We start from the raw sequence: 17453 nt of genomic DNA, 5'->3' as shown, positions 1-17453 counted from the left end.
CATAGAAAGCAATAAGCTTCCAAGTTTTATTGCCAAAGCTTAAAGGGGTTGTAAAGGTAAAACATTTTTTCCCTAAATAGCTTCCTTTACCTTAGTGCAGTCCCCCTTCACTTACCTCATCCTTCCATTTTGCTTTTAAATGTCCTTATTTTTTCTGAGAAATCCTCACTTCCTGTTCTTCTGTCTGTAACTACACACCATAATGCAAGGCTTTCTCCCTGGTGTGGAGAAAGCCTCTTGAGAGGGGCGGGGCGAGCAGGAGAGTCAGGACGCTCTCTACTTTGCAGATAGAGAAAGGAGCTGTGTGTTAGTGGGCGTCCTGACACTCCTGCTCGCCCCCTCAAGAGGCTTTCTCCACACCAGATAAGTGAAGGAGGACTGCACTAAGGTAAAGGAAGCCATTTATGGAAAAGCATTTTTTACCTTTACAACCCCTTTAATTGAAAATGCTGAGTTTAGAAGCTGATTGGCTACCAAGCACAGCTGCACCAGATTCTGAGTGTACCAGTTTTAGTAAATCTACCCCTGTATGGCATATAACTGGGGAAAAGTCCAGTCTCTCACTGACCCTATGAAATTTGAGAAATTATGGGACATGGTTTGTCCCAATCATATCATATTTTAATTTATCTAGCCAACCTCCCTCTCCTGAAATATCTAAATGGGAACGAAGGCTGCACACAACCTTCACTGGACAACAAAGTAAATTAAATTGATTAAAATGACCCATAAGGCCTCTATGTTATGTAAAATTGAGGAGATAGGCTACAAAACTTTACCAGATGGTACAGGGTCCCAGCGCGCTTACACAGGTTGCTCCCTCAGAGCTCTCCGTTGTGTTGGAGATGCGTGGAGGAGGATCTACCATGCTCCATATTTCCGGGTCCTGCTCAGGCCTTGCCAATTTCTGGGCACAAGTCTGACACTGGATCCTCAAGCTAACTGGCATACAGATGTCATCAGAGGCACAGGAATTACTGTGATGCCACGTACACACGACCGTTTTTTCACGATGTGAAAAGTTACATTTTTTTTATGTCATTAAAAACGATCGTGTGTGGGCTCCAGAGCATTGTTTGCGACGTTAAAAATTTAGAACATGCTCTAAATTTTTGCGTCGTTTTTAACGTTGTAGTTTCTAACATCGTAAAAAATGGTCGTGTGTGGGCTTTAACAACGTGAAAATAATGCGCATGCTCAGAAGCAAGTTATGAGACGGGAGCGCTCGTTCTGGCAAAACTAGCGTTCGTAATGGAGATAGCACATTAATTACGCTGTAACAGACTGAAAAGCACAAAGACTGAAAAGCGCGAATCAGCAAAAGCAGCCCCAAAGGTGGCGCCATCCGAATGGAACTTCCCCATTATAGTGACGCCGTACGCGTTGTACGTCACCGCGCTTTGCTAGAGCATTTTTTTTCACGATCGTGTGTAGGCAAGGCAGGCTTAACAATAATCAGGTTGAAAAAAATGTAGTTTTTTCTGGACCATTTAAAATGGTCGTGTGTATGCGGCATTACATTTAACACCGATGCTGGGGTATAAACACTCCTTATTACAACATTTACCAAATACAGAAAAAGCCTGCATCCTTCTGTACTGGAAGCAGGTGGCAATGACACCCATCAGCCTGTAGTTCGGGAAGGTTAATGAAACCCACCAAATAGAATCGCTTGTGGAATTAGCCAACCACCAGAAAGAATGCTGCCATAAAATATGGTTCTATTGCAGCGAGTTTACTTGCTCTTCTATATTATTGAGAAATCGTAGGTTCACAGATGCAATTAGGTACTGTGGATATCTTGGTGATTCAGGAGAATACCTTCTTGTGGGAACCCAGATGTTGCTCACTGCCCATCACCTCTTCCTTCTCCTCCCCTTCCCCCAACAACCTCATCCTTCTTTTTTTTTGCATGCAGAGGATTCTCGACTTGGTCCTGGTGCCCGATTATGGTGCGTCATGGGGGATAATCCCTCTTTAACCACCTTGTATAGTGCAAGCTATATGTCTTCTCTTTGACCCATTCGAAAATTGGCTGAGAGATACCCATTTCAGTACTGACAATTGGCTATATCAGGTGAGGAGCACTGGTGTGACAACCTATATATTGTTCTGCATCTGGATTTGTTGGGAATCTCATCTCCTGTATATTTTGTTAAAAAATTCAAATCAAGAATAAAAAAAAAAAAAAAAAAATAGTATGGCTAAAAAGTACAACTCACAAGACCCCCTTCTACTAACTTGGCCAGAAAGCTTATCAGATACTCTGATTTACTTTATTTTATTATTGGGGCCTGACTTCATTTGACATTATAGTTAAACTCTCCATTAAAATGTCAAAAGAGAGCTTTAGTGGTTTATAAGGGCATTCTCTTTGGATGGGGCAGTTGATGAAGCTCAACCATGTAGAATCAGACTCCAGTAAATACCGTAAATAAAACAAAATCAGAGAGGGGCCCATGAGGCTTTTCTAGCTGATAAAAGGTAATAGCAGGCACACTGCACACTATTGACTTATTAATACATTGCTTATTTTAGAAAACTAGATAAAATGAGGACAGACATTCTTGGTGAATGAGAGGGTTTATAGCAGGAAATGAAAAAGTCATGCTGTAATAAAATATTTTAGCAATGAGGGATCAGATTCTGTTTAACATAAGCAGATTGTTGTAGCATTGTAATGCCCTTTTTTCTTCTGTTTTCCCATCTCACCTCCTGTCCATATCCAAATACATCCTTTCTGCTTCCTCAAACCTGCCAAAATAAGCAGACACCTCTGCTTGCTTCATGGGCTCACTCTGTAGATTGCCCAGTCGCTTCACAAACTCTATGCCTTGGTAGTCTTTACAGCGTACAAATGCTTGTTCTGCCGTTTGAAGATCCAGTTTCTGTAGGGCAGCCTCAGCCAGTAAGCGCCTGTAAAGTGCAAATTCATGTAAAAATGTTATTGTATTCAAAAATATAGCAGCTGAATCACTGAAACGGCTGATAATGCCTTTTATAAGAGATAAATAACTTGTTTCACTCATTACTTTCCGGGAAAATTTGAACTGGAGCTATTGAGCTCTGTAAACAATGCTCAATTAGTCTATAGCAGCCTCTTGCATCCTGGAAGACCCTTTCAAATAATTTTTAGAAATTGGGGAACCTCTGCTTATGTTATATCTACAACTACTAGTATATTAGTGTGATCAGTGCATGAGATCCCCTTTTACCTAGGTGGTCAGTGGCAGAAGGCCTGTGAAAGGATGCCCTCTTTTATTGGTGATCAGATGGAGATCAGATGGAGAGGTGCCTCCCTACATTGGGTATAAATAGGAATAATTCCCCCTTAGACACTGATAAAAAGATCGCAGTCCATCGCGCCACTGCTTCCGGCGCGATTGACTGTATTGTTATGGCTTTCTGTGTGCACCCGCCCGTCTCTGTGCTAGTTCCGACGTCACTGGAACAGGAAGTGACGTCGGGACTCTCCATCTCAGTGCGCCTGGAACTGTGGAACAGGTAAGCTGAGCTATGCCGCCTGCCGCTGCCTTCCCCTCTGCAGTTCATTTTCTATTGTATACGACGGCAGCAGCAGCGGCACAATTGCCCCCCTTCTTCGTTTTAAAGTTTCGGCGGAAATAGCGGCTGACGACCGCCCCCCGCTTATTAAATGTTTGTTTTTTTATATTTAATATTTGGCGAAAATAGTGGCGAACACAAACCACCCCCCACCCCCAGCTTATTACAAAATGTCTTTAATACGTAAGAATTACTGCACAAATAGTGGGCGTCAAACCCCCCCCCCCCCCCCGGTTGTATACTACATTTGCGACGAAAATAGCGTCCGTCAACCCCCCCGCTTACCCACTTATCAACATTTCTTTTATATGTAAAAATTAATTACAGCACAAATAGTGGACGTCAACACTACCAGCCAACCCCCCGCCCCCCCAGTTATTAAAAAAAACTTTTTTTATACTTAATGTGCAGGGAAAATATCGGCCGTCAACACCAACCCCACCCCCGCTTATTAAAAAAAATTGCAAATTGCCCTGCGGCTTGGGACTGGAAAGTTGCAGGATAAGTCGGACCCGATGAGAACCGTTCATATCTGTGCAACTTCAAGTCACAGCGACTTTGAAGTAGTCCCTGCATTACTTTTGTCCCACTTTGATGTGACTTGAGGTCCATAGACCTCCAGAAAACACAGGCATTGCTTCAAGTCGCTGCAAAAATTGTGGAGGAATCTTGCGACAATTCTGCCGCAATTTTGATGCGACTTAAAGCAATGCCTGTGTATTCTGGAGGTCTATGAACCTCAAGTTGAATCAAAGTGGGACCAAAGTAGTGCAGGGACTACTTTGACGTCGCTGTGACTTTAAGTCGCACAGATATGAACGGTTCTCATTGGAAATCATGGGGTACGACTTGTCACGCAACGTTAAAGTCCCAAGTCGCAGGACAAGTCATGCAGTATGTCTGCAGTCTCTGATAATCTTGTGCAGTATGTCCGCAGTCTCTGGTAATCTTGTGCAGTAATGTCCGCAGTCTCTGGTAATCTCATGCCCATTTAGAGTCCTTCATTACTAACAGAGTAATTTTTTAGTTTGTTTACGCCGATCTGTAAGGCTGCGCTATATACCATGATTTGTGATGCTGGGGCTAAATACTCTGTCCTGTGATGCTGAGCTGTATACTCCTGACACTATGAGTGGAAGCAAGTGGAATACAGGGGACGGAGTGGGTGGATTCTATAAGGGGTGTGGCTTATGAGAAGTGGGAGAAACCAAATGTGGAGGGGCGGGGTCTTGCGCCCCCCATCCTAAAACTTCACCAGCAGCCACTGCTCGCACCTCTCCTGCAGCTGCAGGAGAGCTCCAGCCCTCCTCTGGTACTCCTTCAGACCCTGTACTTTCTGCTTTCAAGCAATGCATCCATCTTCCTTCCTGTAGCAGCATAAGGCAAGGGGGGTGCACTGTGATGTAAGTGAGGGTGAGGGACTCAACTTCTGATGGTGGGGTGGCTATTGACATCTAATGTAAGGGGAGGGGATGCGCTATACATCTAATCTTAGATATATCCGGCCCATCATAATGCTGATGCGGCCCACAATAAAATTGAGTTTGACACCCCTGCTCTACAGCGTGACATCAGCCTTGGAACTATCAGGTGGGAAATCAATCTGCCACTGCTCAAGAAATCCCTAGCAACTTTCAACTGAACCAGAGGGTTCCAGAAAGCCTTGGTTGAGAAAGGCTGGTCAAAAAGGGCTGTAATAAAGAAGCATATTGCCCTGCACTGTTCAAGATTGATGCTGGCAAACAGGGCAGAGAGAGTAGCGGCTTTGTGGGACTGGGCATCAATATTGAACTAGCAGGGGGGGTCAAACCTGGAGTATCCTGCATTAATGTAAGTGGGGAGGCATCCCCCTGTTTCCTTTATGTGGACTTCCAAAAAATGTATATATAGAGATTATATATATATATATATATATATATATATATATATATATATATATATATATATATATACACACACACATACACACACACACACACACACACACACACACAGTGTATATATTATATACATATACACACACACATACATACAAAAACATGAACAAACTCATATCCTGAAAAGAAAATGTCTAAAATGTTGGATATCTGTCACAGATCCCAGATCCCCATATGGCAAATGTCAACCTTTTAGGCCATACCACCAATCAGATTTTAGCTGAATATAAATGAAATAATCTGATCAGCTCTCATGGCTCACAGCTCAACTCTTCATAAATTGGACTTTCATACCATCTTGTAATGCTCATGCATGCACCAATGTGCAGAGTAAAGTTACACTATTTACTAAATACTAAAAATCCTGAATTATTAATTAAAAAAATCTGTGTGTATACCTTAATGTAAAAATGTTATTCTTTCCCTGCTAATAACAGTGCTAAAGTCCCGGACCGAACTGTAGATTTACTGCTGAAATGGTTTTATAGCCTGGGTAGCACCTGGACATAAGGTGTCCATGTAACAAAAAGCAGCTTTGTGGCAGTGTTTATTTTCATGAAATACATTGCTGCGTATGATTAGGGCTTCACATGACATTCCAGCACCAGTCTAGACCTCAGTGTATCTGACATTCCACACTGCTCTGCTGGAAGTAACACATACAGTACAAATCCCCTCTCAGCCAGTTCTGCTCATTACAGCATAAATCATCTGCTTAATCCAAGAACAATGCCATAAATTACTCTATGAACAGCAAAACTGCTTTCAGTTTTTCATTACCCAAAGCAACTCACTACAAGGAAAGTAGATGAACAGACTCCAAAAGGTAAAAAATCAAGTCAAGTCTTCTTGGCCTGGAGGTTTAAAAAACCCAACAAATGATAAAGCCCATAATAGCCAATCAAATTCCAGCTGTCAAATTCTCGAAGAAAGTAAATATAAGATTGTATTACTAAGGCATAGAACCGACATTACTTCTAAAAAGAATGAAGAATATTCTAATAATAATGATGTTGTGACGTGCAGGTAATGGAGATTAGACCACTGATCCCCCTAACTAGAAGATCTCCAAACGTTCTAAACAAAGGGCCAGTTTACTGTCATTCAGGCTTTATGGGGTCTGGAATGTGGTAAACAATGCACAAAGCTTGGTAGTCAGTGGGAGTAAACAAAAATTATATAGTGTCTATAGTCAGTAGGGGGAGTAATAGTGACCCATTATTGATATTAGTGGGAGGAATACCGACTCATCATTGGTGTCAGTGGAAGGAATAGGGACCCGAGTCATTGTGGTCTGTAGAAGGAATAGTGCGGCATTATTGGTATAACTGGGAGAAACAGTGGCCCATCGTTGGTGTCAGTGGGAGGAATAGTGGCACATCATTGATGTCAGTGGGAGGAATAGTGGCACATCATTGGTGTCAGTGGGAGGAATAGTGGCACATCATTGGTGTCAGTGGGAGGAATAGTGGCACATCATTGGTGTCAGTGGGAGGAATAGTGGCACATCATTGATGTCAGTGGGAGGAATAGTGGCACATCATTGGTGTCAGTGGGAGGAATAGTGGCACATCATTGGTGTCAGTGGGAGGAATAGTGGCACATCATTGGTGTCAGTGGGAGGAATAGTGGCACATCATTGGTGTCAGTGGGAGGAATAGTGGCACATCATTGGTGTCAGTGGGAGGAATAGTGGCACATCATTGGTGTCAGTGGGAGGAATAGTGGCACATCATTGGTGTCAGTGGGAGGAAGAGTGGCACATCATTGGTGTCAGTGGGAGGAATAGTGGCACATCATTGGTGTCAGTGGGAGGAATAGTGGCACATCATTGGTGTCAGTGGGAGGAATAGTGGCACATCATTGGTGTCAGTGGGAGGAATAGTGTTCCACCAGCCCTGTTTATATCTCATGTAGCCTTCCAATGCTGCTTACTGCAATGGCCAACTATAGATGGGGACAGTGGGGTATTTTTTGTATCATTGTCGTGTGTATTGGTCAGACAACACACTGACACCTTTGCAGCCATTGAGCTACTTGCTGGGTGCTCAGTGTGCTCCTGTAACTTTAAGAAGGGGTTGGCTCCCCTTCAGTCCACCTGCCCTCACCTATCCAGCAGAATGCATGTGCCTCCACTGTGGGGACACTCATAAGTTAGTGTTGGGTACCACAGATACCAGGGTGCCGTGGCGAGGCTCTGTGGCTTACGCATGCATTTGCAAATGTGTGTGGACTAAACCCCTGTTTTTAATGCATACCATTAATCAGGTTTAATTGGTTGTCTGCGAGCTGGTCGGTAAGTAAGCTTGTTTTTTTCCCATAGATTTATCCATGGCCCTGTTTATATATCAGTGGGAGCAATTATACCCCATTGTTGGTGTCAATAGAAGGAATAGTGCCTCTTATCATAGGGAGGAATAGCACTCCAAGGGCCAGATAAAGGCAAGCAAAGGGCCGCATATGGCTCGTGGCCCACAGTTTGGAGACCATTGATTTCTACTATACTGTAAATGCCCCTTACTTTTTGTATTGGAAAACTTGTAAATTGTTATAACCTACAGCATGTTGTATATCATGTGCTCATATCCTTCTGTGTACTGTACAGTCTGTACATATGCAGCACAGATTTAAGCTTGGCTTATCCCGGATATAATATTTCCAGCTGCGGTCTTAGATAAGGCCTAGTCCTTAATTCTAATGCCATACATTGAAGGCTTTTTCACACCACAATTCCAGTGTTCTGGGGGTATTTCTGCATACGCGTTTACACACATTGTTTGTAATACATTTGGATGCTTTTTCCTCTTTTTTTACATTTTTTTACCCGTTCAGAGCCGTTTAATCATGCTGACCGATAGCCCTAATTACCGTACTCTCTAGGTCTTATGAGTGTAACTGGATGCAGGGGGATTGATACTCTTTGAAACCGTCTGTGTAATATGTCGATAGTAAATTAACAAACAAATGACTAAATTAAATACTGTACACAGTTAGATCCATATATATTTGGACACAGGCACAATTTTATTTTTTCCCAGGTATTTACCAAAACATATTCAAGCTATAGTTATATAATGGGTTGAAAGTGCACACTCACAGGTTTAATTTGAGGGTATGTACATCCAAACCAGAGAAAGGGTTTAGGAATTACAGCTTATAAGAATAGCCACACACCCGTTTTCAAGGGACCAAAAGTAACTGGATAATTGACTCAAAAGCTATTTCATGGCCGGGTGTGGGCTACTCCTTTGTTATTTCTTCATCAATAAAGCAGGTAAAAGGTCTGGAGTGGATTCTAAGTGTGGTATTTACATTTGGAATCTATTGCTGTGAGCCTACACAATGCGTTCAAAGAAGCTGTCCATGCAAGTGAAATAGGCCATTGTAAGGCTTAAAAAAACAAAACAAACCCATCAGAGAGATAGCAGCAACATTAGAAGTGGCCAAATCAACAGTTTGGTACATTCTGAGGAAAGAAAAATGCATTGGTAAACTCAGCAACATAAAAACGCTCTGCAGATGTTAATGGTGATTGAAAACCAACTGGAAGAATTGCTGGACAACATCAAGGTCATCCCTAAAGACAGGATGGAGATCGCCGAGAAGGCCAAAGAAAAGGAATGCAGACTGAGACTCAGAGAGGAGAAGATTAAACAGCAGAAGCTGCACCAGGAGGAGAGGCTGCGCCGGGCCCTGGAGAGAGCACAACTTGACCCAAAGAAAACAACCGGCAGAAGACTCATGACACGATCTGATCCGCCTGCACTGAAGCTCAGAACAGACAAGGACCAGGACAAAATCGACAAAGAAGGAAGCTCTGCTGTTCTTCACCTAATCCCCAACGAAGACTTGCGAGCTGTACTGTGAGCTCATCATATTACTGGAAGAACTGACCTGTGCTCAGCTGAAATAAAGAATTGTAGTAAAAAAAAAAAAAAAAAAAGTGGTGGATGATCGCAGGTAAAGAAAAACCCATTCACAACATCCAGAAAAGTGAAGGACACTCGCCAGGAGGTGGGTGTATCATTTTCAAAGTCTACATTCAAGAGAAGACTTCACAAGAGCAAATAGAGAGGGCTCACCACAAGGTGCAAATTTGATATCGTTCGGCTAGCCAATCAACGAGAAAGTAATCACCTCTCTGTCAAGATGGTGGAATATTGTGGTAAGGAGTGGGAGGGATTTATAGCTGAGGTGAAGAAATCTAGGATCAAGGATGAGGCTTCGGAAGATGATGCTAATTCCTTTTTCCTGGGTCTACAAAAATTAGTTGAAAAGAAAACGCGCCTATTCTGGCACAAGGAATTCTTTCAACAATACATCAGTACCAAAATTGTGCCTTGGGGTTTAAGGATACAAATATTTCCAAATATTAACAAAGTAGAAGCAAATGTCAAGGCAGCGTGGGAGCTTAATTTACAGAACTGTTCGTTTAATATGATGAATATTTTGTGTGAACAATATAGCCGTGATATGAGCAATATTGATTGTGAGATCAAAGACTGGCAAGACATTAATCACAATGTACGTTCATATGTTGACTATTCAGCATATGATGATCAACTTAAAGTCCATTTGACCAAGTATGCCACTAACCTGATTAAAACTAAGGAAAATAAATACCAAAGAGATAAAAGGGCATATGACAATGCTCAGGCATATAGATGGCCGAGTAACCCTCAGCGTAAAAATGTTAATGTAAAGAAATCCTTTGATAAGAAAAGCTCCCCTAAAAATAGTCCTAGACGTCAGTCTGATACATCTTCTCTGTCATCTGCATCTTACTTTCCAGTTGAGAGACGCACTGACACAGATAACAAAAAGAGAAAAAACGATCTAGACAGGAGCCTGCAGGAGGTCACTCGATCTCAGTTTCCTCTAAAGGATAAACGATCCCGTGCTCAAAGATCGCGTACTAGTAATTCCAGTAACAACACGAGCATTTTCAGTAATACTTCTCTTACGCTGCCTATCTCTACTACAGGGTTAGTTGCAACATCTACCCTTGCTCCACCTATGACCCCCATGCCACATAGTTCCAATCATGTAACATCTAATGTTTCATCAGAATTACGTACTGCACCCATATTTACTGTCGATAGGAAACACAGTGCAGGCACACAGAGTACCCAGCAGACAGTAAAAGATCAGGTCCCGGTCCCCACAATGATGTAGACCGGGACACAACAAAAGTAAAAAATATTATTAACCTTTCTCCCTATCCTTTAACCACAGATCAAGAAAAGGTTCTTCAACTTGGTCTCTCATTCTGCCCAGATGGCGAGGCGGACAAATTTGAACTGGTAAAAGACTTGCACCTTTTCGCTAGACGATTAATGTACAAGGTACTTTACGATAACGCGGCTAATCCCTCTAACCCCTCTATCATTGACAACACTGCCTTAGACAATGTTTCCCTGCAGGAGTTACAGGCCCTACAGGACCTAATGGAACTGTGGGATGAGAGTAATCCTGAGGAGGAAGGCTGGACGTATCAACTTCCGGGCGTGGTGCCCGGCGGCTTAATACAGTCAAGACATAATAAACCAGTCTATGTCACCCCTAAAACTTATAGGCCCAAATCCAGATCATTTCCTGTCCTGCAGGGCAATCCCAATATTTGGGCTTTTGTCCTGCAGGTCACCAAAGCCATAGAAGCAGCGAACTGGAAGTCACCTACCACATCGAACCTTAATAAAAATTTAAGAACAGCCTTGAATACTATCCGTAATAACGATGATCTTGTAGTTAAAGCCTCCGACAAAGGGGGAAACATTGTACTAATGGATCGACACAGTTATGAGGAGATGTGCCTTAAAATTTTGAAAAATAGAGACTGGTACAGACCTGTACCAGCCTCGATGATCACACAAAGCATTGAGCGATATCGCCAGATTCTGAACCGCGCACGCCGCTTGGGCACCATAGATGACACCACTCTGCAATTTCTTAACATCGAGAGCCCCACCACCCCGACATTCTATGCCCTGCCTAAAATACATAAGGGGGTTTTACCCCCTCCAGGACGTCCAATCGTATCTGGTTGTGGTTCCCTTACTGAAAACATCAGTAGGATCATCGACGAATACCTATACCCTCATGTTCAGAGCCTGTTTTCTCACGTAAAAGATACCATCGAACTATTAAAGATTGTTGATGGCCTTACTATTCCACCTGATGCCTGGCTAGTTGCCATTGACATAGAGGCATTATATAATTCTATCCCACATGGGCTGGGGACACAAGTCATTAGGAGTTTCCTCAATGAACGTGACAAAAATACCTCTAAATATAACAATTTCATTATAGAAATGCTTGAATTTATTTTGACGAACAACATCTTTCTGTTCAAACGTTCCCACTACCTCCAGGTACAGGGCGTAGCTATGGGGGCAGGCTGTGCCCCCTCCTACGCCAACCTGTACCTGGGGGGGTGGGAACGTGACCTCTTCAATGAGGAATCCAGGAACACGTCGTCTGATAGCGTGCTAACATGGCATCGCTATATAGACGATGTTTTCATGGTTTGGGGGGGCTCTCGTGATGAGCTTCTGATGTTTTTGGAGGGGCTACAAATTAACAACTACAATTTAAAATTTACATACAATTATAGCTAAAAAAATATAACTTTTTTGGATGTTGAACTCTTTATTGATAATAAAGGTAGCCTGTGTTCTACACTCTACAGGAAACCTACAGCAGGCAACAGCCTACTGCATGCTTCCAGCTCGCACCCCAGTCCGCTAATCAACAGTATTCCATACAGTCAATATTTAAGACTGAGGCGCAATTGCTCCCGCGACGAAGATTACAAAAAAGAAGCAGCACAGCTTTACGCCCGCCTCAAAGAGAGGCTACAGTAAGACTTGCTTACGCCGTGCCTACAATAAAGCCAGCCGATTAGACAGAAACGATCTTATCTATAAATCTAAAAATGTCTCTAAAGCCAACACTACTAGGGTGATTACACGCTTCAATCGTCAGCACCAAACTATTCGTAATATTTACAGCAAATACTGGTACCTCCTTACCTCCGATGATAAAATTAAAAAATTCATCCATTTAAAACCGGAGATAACATTCAAACGCTCTCCCTCAATTCGGGATAGAGCTGTTACCAGCCACTATGCGACACAAATGGTGCCCAAACCAACTAAGACAGGAACTTTCCCGTGCGGTAAATGCAATTTTTGTCGATATATTCTGCCAGGTGAAAGTGTTTCTCTACCTAATGGCGAAACATATTCACCCAAGTTTCGTGCAACCTGCCAAACAATTGGCATTATCTATATAATGAAATGCAATTGCGGTGCCTACTATGTAGGTAAAACTAAACGCAATTTCTTTTGTAGAATGAGAGACCATGTCTTAGCTGTAAAGAAAAAACTTATGGAAACACCCATTAGCCGCCACATGGGCTTGTTCCATAACCACAACCAGGCAATGTTAGGCTTCTTTGCCTTGGCACATATCCCTCTCAATGAGAGAGGAGGCGATGCTGACAAACGACTGCTACAAGCGGAAGCACGCTGGATATATACACTTAATGCCACTCAGCATCCAGGGTTAAATGAAAATATTAGTTATAAACCCTTTCTTTAATTTAATCCAGTGACCACAAGCTGGACATACCGGGGTGACTACATTGTTAATTTGAAGCTCTTCTATCTGAGCTGTTCTTCCATCTTTTATGGTCAGGCTTTACCAAATGGCTATCAGCCTTAATCCATCAAGGCCTATCAAGCTATCTTGTCCGAGTCCCTTGAGCACTAATACTTCCTGTTGATAGAAGGAGGTGGTGCAATCGGCGCCGTGAACTGTGTTTATACACTTATACGAGCCCCATTATTGCGATACCCCACCACCCGACACTTGGGAGTATAGAACTTTATTGTGCAGCTTATATGACTGTAGGTATGCAACAACACTTTATAATTAACTTGATTTGTTTTTTGAATACCATTTTTTTCGGTTATACAGAAGAACATACTTTGATGTGACAACATTAATGTCAAATATTACTGTAATGGATTTCGAGTGGTTTTATGCTGTGACCTGTGGACTTTATCTACGGTTTTTCTTTCTTTTGTTTCTTCTGGGTCCACCGGGGGCCCTTCTTTTACATATTTATTTTACATTCCTTATTATCATTATATATCTTCACACATTTTTATTTATTTATTTTTTCTCTTTCTTATTATTATTTTTCTTCTTATTATTATTATTATTTTTTCCATCTTTTTATTATTTTTCTCAATTTTGATTTTATAAATAATATTATATTCCTTTAATATTCTTTATAATTAATTAAATAATATTTTTTTCTTTTTATATTAATTTTTTTTTTTTTTTCTTCCCTTTTTTTTTTTTTTTTTTTTTCACCAATTCTTATTTCCCAATTACTATACTTACATTTACTTTTGTTTTCCTTTTTCTTTTTCCTTTTTTTTCCCCTTTTTTCTTCTTCCCCCTTTCCCCACATCTATTTTCACTTATTTGCCTGACACGGATTCAAACTTGTTTTGCATGCTCTCCTATCACCAGCATTGATCTCCTGCACTTTAGCACACTGCCGTTATCATCAGACATCTATTAGTATTGCTGCAAGCCATTTTGGGCGCTAGGGGGCACGCACCAGCTCAGCGTCACTGATCTGAACTCAAGCGGAGGCTTGAGTGTCAGTGCGCGTCCGCTTCTTCACGGCACCCATATGGTAGGCACTGATGCGTCATTTGTGACGCTGGTGCACTTTCCCAGGAGTTCCCCTTCCCCGCGCCGGCGCGTTAGATTCAGCATCTCCTAGAAGGATGCTCTTCTTCTGCGCAGACGCGGTCCCTGTGGTTCCTATGGGCAATCCCCATGACATCTGCCGTGATTACCACGCCCATCTTAGAGTGAGGAGCTGCCCCCTACTCAGCTGTGCATCATCTCACTCTGATTGAGGGCAGCTTATTAGTGAGCCGCACAGCTGATGTGTCAGCGTGAGCTCTGCCAGAGGAATCATTCCTTGGTATACAGAGGCAACAGCAGGTCATAGGTATGCTTTCATCTACCATTGTCTTATCATTATTTCATTATTTTCTTTCCTTCCAAGTTTAATTCATTATTCACAACAATCTGGATGTGATACTTTGTTGCCACTTGCAGACTCTGTGAAAATATACTTTTTATTCACTTATCTGTCAACAATGAGGAAATATATTTTTTCCTGGATTGACTTTCTTTCTTTTATTTCTCACTATTCAGTATCTGGACTATACAATTCTCCTGGGCAATTTTTCTGCCCTATTCCCGGCAGTTATTATTGCAACTAGAATCAGGTAAAACCATTACCATTATTCCTTTTAATTAGATTAGTATTTTCATTCTCTTTTTATGCTATACCCCTATTACTATGATAGGTATAACAACTATAAAGTTGAATTATTACACAAAAAAATGCTACAGTACATTCTTCTAATTAATTTAGATTCGTTTGATACTTTGCAGCCTATATAGGCGTTTTTATTTATATTAACATTATCTTTATTACTGCTGTCGTTTGCAGTTTTAATAATTAATTTTCAAACTAATCTGTCATTATACAATCTGATGATTTAGTGAATGACTTCCTATTTTGTGCAGTATAGTATTGACAGAAATCTCTTGGGATGAATTATATCCATCTCTTCTGAGACTACCTCACCATCAATCTTCCCATTTTTTCTATCATCATTTTAATCAGGTAATAATCATTAATTATTTTACACATATCTCTCTACAGTTGTCTGTTCATCGCAATTTTTCTCCCTTTTTGGTTACCTTTTTTCTTTCTCCTTTTTTATTTGTTAATTTTCCAATATTCCTAATATTTTTATTCTGTACCTACAGTACCTGCTTGCCTTCGGCTCCTCTTCCTCTATAGGCTTGCATCCAGGCTCTGTGCATTGCACGGCGATCCTACCCGCATGCTTAAGAGGATCATTTCCTCTTTTTCCCAACCCTCCTTCCATCTATCTGGGATTCTCCATCTGGGACTTTGAGCCAATCACGGCCAATCATTCAGGTTTTTTTAGTCCACTTTTACAGGTAAATATATTCTTTATAATTATTATTCATATTTTTTTTCGTTAAAGTCCACAGCTACCACAGATACTCCATTAACTCGACTTTCGTTTATCTAAATAAAATACATTATCTTTATGTTCTATAATAAACGATGATTATATTAAACTCTATGGTCAACCAGACACGTTTGTATGTACTGATATAATCAATTTATGTGACTATTTGTATATATTATGATTTATATGTTCCTGTTCATTGATATACTCTTTGTTTGCTCAGACTACTGCCCCCCATTGGTTCCTGACGAAGCCCCCTTGGGCGAAACTAGTAGAACCGTTACATGTGGGATGAAATGAAGATCACCTGCATCTATATGCACTTGAAGTATCATTTTACCTGATAGTCTGGAATTTGTCTAGTATGCATTCTATAGTATTCAATGTACAACATTTTTGCTTTTCTCTTCTTTTTTTCTTTTTCTATGTCTTTTTATAAAGAAACCCTTTTTACAAAATAAATATCTTTGATATTCATATCGGTGTTGTGGCTCTCATGATTGAGGTTTGACCAGGCCCACATATTTCTACAGAATTTTACTGTCGATGCTTTAACAAGAGTCCCCATATTTTTCCTGTATAAGGAAACCCCCATATATCCTCTTTCATAGAGGGACTTGAAAGCTGACAGTCAATCCTTATTTAATTAATGTTTATGCTCTGTCAATCCACTTATACAAGGTGCAAACCATTCATAAGCCTGAAGAATAGAAAAGACAGATTAGACTTTGCCAAAAAACATCTAAAAAAGCAAAACCAGTTCTGGATAAACATTCTTTGGACAGATGAAACTAAGATTAATCTGTACCAGAATGACGGGAAGAAAAAAAAGTGTGGAGAAGGCTTGGAACAGCTCATGATACAAAGCACATAACGCCATCTATAAAACATGGTGGAGGCAGTGTGATGGCATGGGCATGCATGGCTTCCAGTGGCACTGCGTCATTGGTGTTTATTGATGATGTGACAGAAGACAGAAGCAGCCAAATGAATTCTGCAGTGTTTATAGATATACTGTCAGCCCAGATTCAGCCAAATGCAGCAAAGTTGATTGGACGGCGCTTCACAGTACAGATGGCCGATGATCCAAAACACACTGCAGAAGCAACTCAGCAGCTTTTAAAGGAAAAGAAGTGGAATGTTTTGCAATGGCAAAGTCAGTCATCTGAGCATTTCACTTGAAGTCAAAACTAAAGGCAGAAAGACCCACAAACAAAGAAAAATGGAAGAAAACTGCAGTTAGAGCCTGGCAAAGCATCAGAAAGGAGGAAACCCCGTTTTAGGTAATGTCCATGGGTTCCAGACTTTGGGCAGTCATTGCCAGTAAAGGATTCTCAACAAAATATTTAAAATTAACATTTTATTTGTGATTATATTCATTTGTCCAGTTACATTTGATCCCCTGAAAATGCGGGGACTGTGTATAAAAATGGTTGCCGTTCCTAAAATGTGTACTTGATATTTATGTTCAACCCCTTGAATTAAAGCTGAAAGTCTGCACTTTAAATTAATTTGGATCGTTTCATTTTAATTTTATTCTGGTGGCATAAAGAGCCATACATATGAAAAGTGTGCCTGTGTCCAAATATATATGAACCTGACTGTATTTGATAAATATCACTAGCTCAAAACATTACAAAATGCATCCCATGCTGATAATTAGAAAATATTAACATCTTTAATTACCAGAGCCTTGGATGAGGGTTGTCCTCTATAAACTGGGATGCATCCTCGATGCCGACCTTCTCAATTAAAGCCCGGCTGTCTCGCAATGACCGGATTTCAAAATTAATGATGTAGTCCTTGTTGGGGTGTTCGGGATCCTAAATAGGAAAACCAACAATGACAA

The 17453-nt window shown here is 41.1% G+C and overlaps 1 protein-coding gene across 1 annotated transcript in view; it reads right to left on the bottom strand.

The window, feature by feature from the left end:
- WDR35 (WD repeat domain 35) overlaps positions 1 to 17453 on the bottom strand; it is a 157923-nt gene that overhangs the window by 52599 nt on the left and 87871 nt on the right. Inside the window, exons 20-21 of the mRNA XM_040348549.1 lie at positions 17291 to 17427; positions 2713 to 2916 (exon numbers count right to left, since the gene is read on the bottom strand). Of these exons, the coding sequence (XP_040204483.1) occupies positions 2713 to 2916; positions 17291 to 17427 (341 nt within the window). The remainder of the gene's footprint in view (positions 1 to 2712; positions 2917 to 17290; positions 17428 to 17453) is intronic.

Source organism: Rana temporaria, chromosome 4 (assembly GCF_905171775.1).
Source record: "Rana temporaria chromosome 4, aRanTem1.1, whole genome shotgun sequence".
Classification (NCBI taxonomy): domain Eukaryota; kingdom Metazoa; phylum Chordata; class Amphibia; order Anura; family Ranidae; genus Rana; species Rana temporaria.
This window is presented reverse-complemented; position numbering and strand designations above follow the sequence as displayed.